The sequence below is a fragment of the Lagopus muta genome, chromosome 15 (genome assembly GCF_023343835.1).
Source record: "Lagopus muta isolate bLagMut1 chromosome 15, bLagMut1 primary, whole genome shotgun sequence".
NCBI classification, from domain to species: Eukaryota; Metazoa; Chordata; class Aves; order Galliformes; family Phasianidae; genus Lagopus; species Lagopus muta.
The window spans coordinates 13,955,281-13,967,724 of NC_064447.1; the positions used below are offsets into that span (position 1 = coordinate 13,955,281).

General features: G+C 38.3%; 1 protein-coding gene across 5 annotated transcripts in view; it reads right to left on the reverse strand.

Annotated features, from left to right (window-relative positions):
* LOC125700751 (transformation/transcription domain associated protein) overlaps positions 1–12,444 on the reverse strand; it is a 73,171-nt gene that overhangs the window by 56,184 nt on the left and 4,543 nt on the right. For all 5 annotated transcript variants that reach the window (XM_048961880.1, XM_048961878.1, XM_048961879.1 and 2 more), the window contains exons 6-21: positions 12,152–12,235; positions 11,345–11,401; positions 10,626–10,751; positions 10,287–10,364; positions 9,970–10,058; positions 8,979–9,075; positions 8,498–8,636; positions 7,656–7,734; positions 6,934–7,168; positions 6,269–6,596; positions 6,046–6,143; positions 5,210–5,404; positions 4,505–4,696; positions 2,658–2,823; positions 1,193–1,449; positions 134–334 (exon numbers count right to left, since the gene is read on the reverse strand). In XM_048961880.1, the coding sequence (XP_048817837.1) occupies positions 134–334; positions 1,193–1,449; positions 2,658–2,823; positions 4,505–4,696; positions 5,210–5,404; positions 6,046–6,143; positions 6,269–6,596; positions 6,934–7,168; positions 7,656–7,734; positions 8,498–8,636; positions 8,979–9,075; positions 9,970–10,058; positions 10,287–10,364; positions 10,626–10,751; positions 11,345–11,401; positions 12,152–12,235 (2,421 nt within the window). The remainder of the gene's footprint in view (positions 1–133; positions 335–1,192; positions 1,450–2,657; positions 2,824–4,504; positions 4,697–5,209; positions 5,405–6,045; positions 6,144–6,268; positions 6,597–6,933; positions 7,169–7,655; positions 7,735–8,497; positions 8,637–8,978; positions 9,076–9,969; positions 10,059–10,286; positions 10,365–10,625; positions 10,752–11,344; positions 11,402–12,151; positions 12,236–12,444) is intronic.

Genomic DNA, 12,444 nt, shown 5'->3' on the forward strand with positions numbered 1-12,444 from the left:
CTCTAGCCTAAAGCTCTGTAGAAGCAGAACAGCATCTTTACATTTATTATTTGGAGTGATAATATAAAACAGTTTAAAGGAGACAAAAAGAAAAAAAAAAAAAGACTGGCAAACTTCTGGCTCAAGTCCTTACCTTTTCCATAGGGAGCTGAATAGATGCTTTACAGTCCGAAAATTCTATTGTGATGCTGGGTCCCTGAATTTCTGTGACCACATACTGTAGTTTCTGTGACTCCTTTAACATCTTCCTGTTACTCCCACCAAACTTACCAAGGACACGATAAGCCACGTGAGAAATGCTGTCTGCAGGATTGCGCAGCGTACGCCACAGAGCCTGCAAGCAGTTCAAATATAACAAGGTCAGACCAGGCTTACTTCAAAATTTCTCAACTTACAGTGCAATAAAATGTGACAGAAACCACTTATTCATGTATCTGATATTTGGTCCTGCATATCTTCCAGAAAAACAAACACTTTCCAGACGGATTGAAAGCAGTTCGTTGAAAACAGGTGAACTGATTTATAAGGAGATTGTCCTATGCACAGTTTTAGATTTGATTAATGTGGTCGATCACAAAATCTTTGCCCCAATGAAATGCAATGTCATACTTATGGCTAATGTTAGATAGATGACATTATGAATTCAATAAGAAAAATTAAGAACCAACATGGGTCAAGTGAAATATCCTCAGAGCTAGCTTCTAAATCTAAAAAGAAAATGAAGTACATATTATATTTACAGGCAAAAGGATACGCTAGCACTATTAGAGCAAACAGACACACTTATAACATTGCTCCAAATTTCAGCCACAGTATAAATACAATCATCTCTGAACATATGGAGATTGCATACAGTTGTCAATCACAGCATGCTGAAGGTAACTAGGTAACTAATCTTACCAGATCTTCATCATTTTCTATTCCAACTCATCTTAGGTAGCAGTATTCTTCCTACAGAGTCCCAAGCCTTAATTTTAACTTCTTACCAGGAGGTATTGAAGAAAAGATTCATTCACTTTTAAATGTTTCAGTTTTCAGTTGCACAACACCAAATAGTGCTTCGCATACAAATCAGACAGCTATGCTTCCCATGACAGTTTTTTCCAGTTCTCATAATCAGAATTCCACTAACATTCTAACATGTAGTGAATTGACGACCTCCTGTGGTTTAATGGGAAAAAATGTGGTTTACCTGCATAAGCTCAGCTCGAACCGGCTGAATGTGATCGTACAGAAAGTCTGGCTGCAAGTTATCCACGCACAATTCAAGTGTTCTTAAGCCTTGGCTAACCAGGGTCTGAGATCCATTGAGAGCTGACACCAAGGGATCCATGAGCATCGGCAGGTATGGCAGCAGTGAGCTCAGACGGACCGGCACAGTGAGGCACAGCTCCACAAACAAGTCTTTCATGTGTTGTTTATGAAGGCCGCTTTGCAACATATTAAGTCCTGAAAATCATGGATAAATTACACGTTCAAAAGAAAAAAAACAACAGTCCACAATTCAATGTTCAGAAGTCACTGTTTCCTAAGCTCAAAATAACCTGACATTTTCAAGTACAGCAAGCTTATTTATCTCTAAGCAATGTATTTAGAAAACATAACACCATCATAAAGACAAATTTCATCTCTGGACTCTACACAGTGTAAGTATATGTACTTTGTAAGTATATGTACATACAAGAAGATCTGTGTGTGCACTAGAACTGAATATCAAATAAGTGTCAAAATAAAGCAGCATTTGAATAGAGTGGATGAAAGCAAAAAGACAGCCTGATCCAAGCCTCAACTTCACTTCAATATAAATTTGAAATCTTCTTGCTTCTAAAATATGCGGGCTCCTGAAAATAAATATTAACACATAACATGTTTATGTGAATGCCCATCCACTCTTCCATACAGACAAAATATGTGCCCCAACTCTCTCCCCCCCACCCAGCAAAAGATTTCATATATTCCACAACCTTGGCTAGCAGCTCTACACTGTCACATATTTTACATAACGATTTAAATGTAAGAGAAATATTTGCTAACTACAATAGCAGGTTCCCCCTGCAGATGTAGGGGAAACCACAGATTTTGCTTTCCCAAAGTCGTTCAGATTAGCTTCTCCATAGGTTTAAGTAGTTCTCCCCATTCCCTTGGTCATATCCAGCGTCTCTGGAAGACGGCCTTCACAAGCACATAAGCTCATTTAATCAAGACTCATTCATTTTCCTATTTCTTGCTAGAAACACAACCCCCACATACATTTGTCACACAGCAGCAAGTGCACACAACACACCCACAACTACAGAAGAGCCAGAGCCTCTCAGCAGTGCTCCTCCCTCAGAAGCAGTGACAGCCTGGCAACCTTGCTCCTCCTGCCACCCCACAGCTCAAAACAGCAAGCAAACAAAAACCAACAGCCCCACAACAGAAAGCAGGAAACAAGCAGCAGCAGTTGTGAAGCAGCCAGAACTATGGAGCCTGAAGCAGCTGACAGAAAATGAAAATAAGCCACGTCCAAGTTATTTAATCAACTGCTAAGCTCAAAACCAGCAGCTACGTTTGGTTTCGTGTCGTTTTCTTCTCTTAAATTACACAACATAACTTTATGAGTACTATGTACATAAAAAGATCAGAAACTGGGAGGGGGAATAAAGGTATTGTTCTACCTTGCAGTAAGTTTGGTAACAGCGGCAAGAATTCTTGATATAACAGATCATGACTGCCTCCTCCAATAGATCTGAACAGTGCTCTGAGCAGCAGGAAATAGTTATAGGGCTCTTTGGCAGTCTGTGCAAGTTCCATAGAGCTGTTCACAATCTTGTGTAAATGTGGCTATAAGAAAATAAAGCTTTAAGATTAATAAATCATCAATTTTATCATCGCTGCAGTGTAAGACTTTACATGAGACAACTTCTTCAGATCAAAACCCTTCGGTTTCTCCGAGTACTCTGATACCATCCTAATTTTATACTGCTACTGAGGAAGTGTGACCAAGAACACATAGCATTCATCAATTAAATACTGCTTTCACATTAGCCAAACAAGCAAGTCTGCTTGCTACTCCAAGCACAATCTGTATTAAAACAGAAACCCACAAATCAAACACTACGAAACACATTTGCTCTAGAGCTCCTAAGGATGGGTAGCAGAAATGCCAGCAGCGTCAGAATGACAACAGAAGATATTTCACCATATTAGTTTAATGCAGATCTAACTTCATCATTAATTCTTATTTTTTGGTGAATGCAGTAGTATTACTTTAAAAACTAACTTTTATAAAGGAAAGAAACAGTTCCAGAACCAGAACAGTGAGGGTCAGCAGCCTCACAGACCAGAGGACTTCAACAGTGCCAGGAATCATTAACAACAGTTGAGAAACACAGGGATCCTCCCAGAGCAGGTACAAACAGTGACACAGTTCTGGATTTAATTCACATCTAAAAGTGCTCCACATTGTTACACAAATGCTGCAGGGAGCCTTCATCGTTCAATTTAATTGTCTACCCAAGGCCCACATCATCAATCCTGCTGAAACAAAAATGTAACAGAAGCGTGAAACTGTGAAGGCAGTAAATCACATCCCTAAAATGGGACCTCCAGCTTATAAAATCCAAATGACCTTGACTCTGATGGTAGAAGAATTAAACCAAAATTATATGAATATTGCCTCATCCTCCTTAGGAACATTGCTTCATATTAATCTTCCAAAGAATCAGGAAAAGCAGTCATCCCTACTCTGTTCTGCCCTGAAAATACTGAACTAATCCTGCAATAACAAATGATTGAGCAGAGAAACCATTTTTATATAGTTGCCTCTATCAGGAACTGTGTTTATTTTAAGGTAGGGAAAGGGAAATTGAGATAAATGTTGAGAGAAGGAGCAGTGTTCGACCAACGTTTTAAAGTTTTTCTGTTATATAGGCAGCTGTTTCTCACAGCTTTAAGAAAGCTTCAAGCTCAGAACACATTATTTCTAATCTTATTAAGAGAAATAATTGTGTTCAACATAAAACAAGTTTTTTTGAACAAGCAACATGTTGTTAACAGAAAGGTAGAATTCCTCAATGCAGACTTTGGCAACATCCCAAAACTTTTTAACTCAAGAGGTCCGTGTCACCAAACATGATGTGAATTAACCAGTCACTACCACACAGAAGTGACAGTCTAAGCAAAATCCCCACGTTAATAAGGCAAAGACAAAAAAAGCACGAGATATGTAACTGTCCTGACCATAAAGTTATGAAGTAGGTGCTAATCCCAACCAGGCTACTTGCATCTCAGCCATTCAGATTCAGAATTAGCACACCACTGCAGTGCCAAACATTCACAGAAACTGCCTCATAAACAAAGCAGTAACGGATTGCTTGCTTGAACAATGGTGCTAACAGTGGTTCAAAGATGAAAAGACTATCAAATGATACAGAGAGTAAAGCTGAGTTTCTTCAAACATCTGAAGAATACATTAAGAGTGAAAACAGATTTATTTATTTTTTTAAATCGAAATGACCTTTACCTTCAGCATTTGTTCATTTTCAGCAGCAAACAACGAGACGGAGCCAAAGACCAACTTGAACAGCTTGAGATACAGATTGGAGAGTTCCACATTAGAGCCCATCTCCGGCAGTCGGTCCAGAAGATACTCTACCAAAATTGTTGCAAAGAGGGCAGAGGTGGTAGGATTTGCCAAGAAGGAGTTGGCAACTATCTATAGAAGGAAACCACAGAGGAATTAATGCTGCTGCAATAACAGAGGGATTCATACACTGCCAATTAAAAAATACGACCAGATTCTGCTTCTCCACCCCAACTTCCCTGCTGTGCACACAATTCATGTTATCCTCGATGGAAAAGAACCGTGCATATAATTTAAATTTAAATTTTAAATGTGTGCTGCAGAAATTGTGTTCTGCTAAGTGCTAGATCAGAACGCTGACACAACAATCTCACTCAGAAACAGGAATTCCATAACATTTAATACTCCTTGGAATAAAAGTACCAGCTTGAGGTGCTCGTGTTTGTATTTCATGACTTAACCTGGAAAGTTTTTGAAGACCCATCTTTGCAGTGTCTTTTTATAAAACGTTTCAATTCTTTCATGCTAATTTCAACATTATTACTTAATAATTCCTCTCCAGCCTCAGGTACTCCAAGGCAGGAGGCATTTTCTACAGGCTGGTTATTATCAACTGGAGAAGAAAAACAACAACAAACGTGATACCTGAAGAGCATAGTTTTTTGAGATTCTTTCCACCATATAAGGAACAGTAGTTTGAAAGATCTCTTTAAAAGTCAATGGGTTCATCATTGTGAATACACCAGCAAAATGCTCCAGAACTTCCTTTTCCTCTTTCATTCTGACTGTCTGACAGTTGGCTACTCGAACGTACGTCTGTCCATTTCCTGCTATTTGAACCTATGGCAATTGAGAAAATGAATCGATCAGTTACAGAACTGTAGCAACTTGTCCCTGCTATTCCTAAAGAAGGACTTGAGTAAAACTCATGTTATACAAGTTTCACATGCAATTCCCATACAACTAGAAGTCACAAAAGCCAACATTGACAATAAATATATGAAAATGGAGTGTGAAGATCACAGACTTCAAAATCACAGTGAGGAGTGCAAAAAAAACAACAGCAGATATCACACTGCATTTGTAAAGCTACTGAATTCTAAATCATGCACGTTTACATTTCAGCAACACTTTCTGTAACTTCTAAAGATAAACACGTGCCAAGGGAATGCTTCAGCTGGTAACTAAACTTAAAAAAATCTCTTTGGAGAAGAAATTTAATCTACCACATAAAAAAGATTTTTAGTCTGACCTGCCAGCCTAAATATAGCCAATAATAACTGTTATGAAAATAATCTGCTCCTTGCAAGTGATAAGTACTCTGAAATTCAAACAATTTCCCACTAGACATGGCCCAGAAATGAAAGGTTTCATGAAAATATACTACAAGTGTGAACTGTATTTTAGCTGACAAACAACTATTAAGCGATCTAACACAGAAACTGCATAAAATAGACATGGCATGGGGTCAGAGTGCATACCTGATAAATATCCAAAGCTTGCATTGCATATTTTACCAGTTTTATATAGATTTGAGTCTCTTTAGGTTGCAACTGCTTATTGGGAATGAACTGTGCCTCTGAAAGGAGACAAAAAAAACACATCAGCAGTTACATACTAAAAATACTATTTGTTTGTTTTTGGCTAGAGTTTTAATTGCAGAATTTTAGAAGTCAAGAGCAACTAAACATTATGCAGCATTACCACCAGGAGCTTTGCATGACGTTATGCCCCACGTGATTGTCTTCACACCACAGACCAAAGTTTTCACTAAGCTTCGGCAGTCTGTGACCTGAAAAGTCTGCTTGTCTTCTTTTTCTTTTTCCCCCTGCTTTTCAAACACAGGTACGGGCGCAGGGGCCACCGGAGTGGCCGGGGCAGGAGATGGAACAGGAACAGGTGCTGCATTTGCTGCTGTTGGCACTCCAGGCAATGCAGCCTCGGCTGCTCCGAGCTCAGACTGTGGTTTGCATTTTTTAAAAATCCCTGAAAGCTGGTATCGTGCTATGGTGTGAAACTTCAGAACAAACACCTGTGGGGATGGGGAAGAGAGGACACAGAAGAGCAGAGTGGAGAGGGGAAGAGAAAAAAAGGAAAGTAAGTTCCTACTTCAGAATTAAAGATGATTCTAAATCTCTAATTCTAATCCTTCAGCTTAACATACTTAGACCAATAAGATCTACAACTGTATTTCTGGAATGGCTCAAATAACTGCAAATATATCTGAGTGTACTACAAAGTGTTAACACACTGTTTAGGTATATCCTCATTTCTGAAGAAAGGAGGGAGTAAGATGTGATTGGTAATATACTACAAAATATTAATTAGGCTATTCAATACATTATCAAGAACTTTAAACACGTCAGTACCTCCAACATTCTCATGAGAATATCTCTACCATTTCCATTTTCCTGTTCACTTTTAGACCGGATACAGTCTACCAAATTTAGCAGGAGCTTGCAGGACATTGTCTGGATGCTGCTAGGCAACGACTCATCATCAATGTTCTTGGCAAATAACTGGACAGCAAGGGAGAGATCGTTGAGAGGTAAATGCTGCCGGACATGATGCACCAGGTCTGCCAGTGTACTGTATGCCAGGGGCCTGCCAGGAAAAACAAGAAACAAACAAAACACATTGAGGACAATTATAACAGCTGCTAATTGGACTCGACCAATAATCACCGCCTGGATCTATTTTCAAGATTCTCAATTACAATTTTCTGTTTTTATATGCAAACACATTGTTTTGAGTTTCTTTCTATTACACAAGAGCATTAAAATCTGTATCATACCAAAGAAGCATTAATCCATCCCACAAGGCCAATATTAGAACTACTTGGATCTTTATTCACCCGCTGCTGAACATCCCCTGCACACGACTTCATCTCCATGACAATTCAGATGTTTCATGTCATGGGAAGCAGTGCTGGTAAGCTTTTTCACAATTAATCCTTGATTACTCATGATCTCATGAAAATGAGCTATATAAAGATTTAAAACTCTGTGCAGACGTTGTGGTAAATATTAGCAAACCCTGAAAGAAAGCCACGGCAGGCACTCAGGAAGACATTCCAACCTTTCTGCCATACCTCAGTGTCTCTCGGGCAGTATATCCAGAGCCAATTAATATAGATTCATCAAACAGTTTGTCCATGCATGGAATAAATTCTACAATTAAAAAAAAAGAAAGAATATGAAAACTAAATGTAATGAATAGCAAAGAAAGAGTTAAAATAAATTTGTTAAGCATTAAGTAACTCACTGTACATACTGAAACGAAAGTTTGACAATAAAATTTACTCCTGAAACGTGTAAACTTTCAATCAAACTCTTACAGCTCTATTGGCACTTGCTCCTTCAGTAACTTTACAGAACACTCAAAGCAACCCTATGGGTACAACGAGAACAGCTACAGCTGGAAAAAGTGGTTCCATTAATCTCAACTTCACAGAACTTTTTAGAAGCAACTGACGAGTTACTGCCCATGAAAACGCTGCTTTGTGTGTCATCATGCAAGCTCTATCCCAAAATGTGAGACAGAATATATGGAACTTGGGATACTGAAGAGCTATCAGTAACAAACTCAGATGAAAAAGCAAGGTCCAAGAAGCTTTTTTTTCTTTTCTTTCTAAATATAGAATTCAAATGGGTCACTGAACGATTAGTTCACTCCACCCTAAGGGCAGATAATGGCAATGACAGGAAGGGCTGAACGATCCCACTTCTATAACACAAAGTGCAGTAAAAAGCAGAACCTCAAGTACAGAGAGGCACCCAAAAAGAACAGAACTGAAAGCAAAGTTCACTTCCCAAAGTAATGAGAAATATGTAATAGCCCACACCAAAAGGTACACAAATGTACCTCCTAAATACACAGAAATAGTTGAAATCTTTTCAATGCACAGATACACTATAAAAAAGCAGTACATACGGCTCCTCAAGTCTGTTGTTAAAATGTGCTTAGCAGCAATCAGAAGCTCCTTCCGGAGGTGTGCTGTTTCTGCTGGACAGTTGGAGAGCAATTGCAACATTCCTTTCACCATTTGCTGAGAATATTTAGCCACTAATTCCTACAAAAATAATGAAAATACAATCATTATTATACTCTACTTTAAAATTCTCTCACATCTCCAATACAACATTGAATTAAAATTCAGTGACTTCTCTCCAGGAAGTCTGCTTGTAAAAATAAAATACAGTAGCCATTCCATACATGCTTTTATTTTGCATTCACATCAGAACACTTCTGAAAGGATAACCAAGTACAGCTCTACAGATGGCCAGGTTTACTACCCAATTGTTCTTCTCTCCAACCCTTGAAGGACAGCACTCACACAGGTGGCTTTCCCACCACAAAGTAATGAGAGATCTGTTTTATTTAAGAGTAGCGAAGTAACAAAAATGCAGCCTACCTGGTAAATTCTTATGATGTAAGCCAAAAAAGACAAGGTTTTAATTTGAGCAGCGATAAAATCAGCATACAGTTCTTTGTTATAAAGTTTATGTTGCCTGAAATCAAATTGAACAGTGGTTATTCTTCTCCCCCTTCTTAATACCTTTGGTCAGAAAATTCATGGCAGTATCAAATTACATCACCTTAAACTGAAGTTCTTGCTCCATAAGAAAATAAATTCATGATGGGAGAGCCCACTTACCCAACATTTTATGCTTCAAGTAGAAATGCACAACCCTGAAGCAACCACACAATTTTCAACCCCCTGCAGAACACCAAGCTAATACACAGGCACCAAACAGCTGCCTCTCTTCCCCTAGCTGGGGCCATTTTTCTCCAAGCAATATTCCTTCCCAAAGCCTTGCACGTCTTTCAAGTCTCAACCACTTATGCAGATCATCTGAGCAGACAGGGAAAGACAGAGACAGTAATCTTGCTGCACTGCTCTGCACTATTGTTGCTCCTTAGAAACATCTCTCTGAATCAGGCCAAACAGTGCCCACATCTGCAACACCACATGGCTGCACACAAGCTAGACTTGGAAAAGCAAGACTGTAACATTGGTGGCTCCCTGAAGACAAATAGCTCCAAAGTCCCAGCCGTGTGGTCTCCATCACATGGAGCACTATTTGTGCTAACATCTATTTCTGTCAGAAGCTCCATTTTAAAAAAATGCCTACCAAACAATAAATCGGGAGGCAGCTCATAACTATGAATCTTCTCAGTGACACATAATGGAAATATTCAAATCTGCCCATTACCTCAAGTACAAAAGTGTCACTGCAGGACAACTTTACATCAAATAATCATTGCTATTTTTGAGATTAAAAGCACTAAGACTAGAAGCAAAACTCAAAGCATCTAAGATAAAAATATTTCAAGTAACTTTGAATAGCAGGTTAAGGAAGTTTATTCCATATATCATCAAAGCAGTACTGAATTACTTTTACCTGGCTTGAGCAGAAACCTGAATTATAATAGTGTTCATAATCAAGGGCACAAATTCAGCTACCACATTATGAATGTTCAGTTTGTAGAGCTTAAAAAAAAAAAAGAAAAAAACAGCATAATTAGAGAAACAAGAGAAACATGCAACTCATTCGTGCATGCAACATATCTGAAAGCTAATGAAGACAATGAAAAAATCTCACAGTATTATTATTCCACCATATTTTAATCTCAATATTGGTTACATTTTGCCATGAGAAGTTACACAACAACTGAGTAACCAGAAGTGTTTAGGTGCAAAACACAACATCGTACTAACCTGATACATAAGAACAACAATAATAGGTAGCTCGGCCAAGACCTTCAGGGATAAAGATCCCCTGGGTATTATAGAATGCTGAAAAGAGAATACATGTTTTATAAACAGTTTGTTGATTTTTAAAAGTGCTCGTAATGCATTTTTAAAGAAACTGCTCATTTTAATGGATACACTTACAGAAGATTTAAGGGGCACAAAGCCACTCGGTAATCACATTAAATAAAAAATCCTGTGGTTGCAAAGCAAATATATGACAGGTTTCAATCATCTTCTACAAATACAGGTTGATACACAAAACCAACCAAAAGAGCCTACTGCATTCTCAGTTCGAATACTTACAGTTCTTGTCTCACTGTCTTCTCTCTCCGGGTTCACCTTCACCACAATTGTTGTAATCATGCCAACCATCTCAGGAGGAGGAACAGTGTTCTCAGGAATCACCTGAGGATTCTCAAAATACCGACCCTAGAAGCAGACAAAGAGCAGAAGAGAAATACAGTCATGCTAGTTACAGTCCAGGCAATTCTTCCACATAATTTTTCCCCACAGCTCATTGTAGATATCTTCTCCTACACAGGACCTTCACTCCAGACGGTTGCTGGGACTGCATCCCCCATAATGTTTTGCTCCCATACAGCAGGAAGCAGAAAAGAAAAACACTGAAGCAGACAGCTGTAATCTGACAGAAAGAACAGGCAACGGCCTCCAGAGATCAGGCAAGTTGAAGAACTCTACTGGAAGGTAAGTCGTGCAGCCTTCCCTCAAAAAAAAAACAAAAAAAAACCAACCAAAATTTGGAGATTGGTGAAGCCAACAGAATGGTATTTTATTAAACAAATGAACCTTGGTTTTCTCACACTGTTAATACTACAAAAACAAGATTTTCTAAATCAAAGTCTAAATTTCTCTGTTTTGTGGAGTATTTCTGTTAAATATTTTTCTTAAAACTAACTGAATCATTAGATGTAGAAGTAATTAACTCATTTAGAGGCAAAATTAAGACAGAGGATTTAGTTCCCTGACTACAGCAAGGGTGATTTGGGAAATAAAAAACTCACCACAACTTTAGGAAGTTCCTTGTAAATCTGCTTCACAAAGTCCAAAAAATGATGGATCTAGGAAAGAAAAAGGTGCTTCACCACACAGCCAAAAACTTACAATTTTACAATGCCTGTATTAGCAGCAGTACAACTACATGCAACCTTTAGCCACCACTAGAGTTCACTTTTCGTGACATCTAAAAGGGATACTGAAGTTCTCCAAGTCTATTTTGTTCCACTCACATTAACTTGAACTGACTTGGAAAGAATCTAATTTGACTATAACCTCAACATTTTCCCAATGTGGTACAAATAGGAATAATGACTAGAAAATAATCAAGTCTTCTGAGGGAAAAAAAAGAAATCAAGGAAAGAAAGCAAAAGAAGAAAAACACAGACTTTCATGCAAACTCCTTCTTGAGACACAGGAGTGACACAAGTGTGGAAAGAGAAGAGGAAATAAGAGACGATAATATTCCAGGATTTTTCTTTCACAAACCAAAAAGGCACCAATTCTCTCTTCCTCTGAGGGTGTTTTATCCTTTTTGGAGATGCTCCCATGCTAACACAGTACCCATAAACACCTGAAGTGAAAGCAACCAGACTTTAACAGTTTGTTTTGTTGGTTTTTTACCCTCCACAGGGTGTTGGACTGCTTAGCACTGTGCAATCCTCTTCTATGAAGTATTTGAGGGTTGTTTTTTTGCTGTTGGTTTTCTAATATATGGTTACTAGAGGTCAACAAACAGAAAATGACAGCAGAAATAAAACACACAGCAATTCTGAAAAGAGCATGGGAGTAACATAGCACGATTGATCACTTACTTCTTGAGTGATTGCTGGTCTGAACTGTTTGTGCAATTCAATTATTATTCTTAAGCAGATCAGCACATTTTCTTCATTCTCCGTCTGATAAAAAACAGAACTTCAGTGAGTCTACCATTGCATTCTTCAACTTCAAAACCCCATAAAAGCACAGTTATCTCATCATTCCATTACTGCAGATTTGCATGAGCAAGATGCCTTTAATTTGATCTAACTTTACCCTGTAACCTCTGGAGAAGGCTGAAAATAAATTAAATTCATCCCTTTTGGAACAAAAACCAGAATGGCTGAAC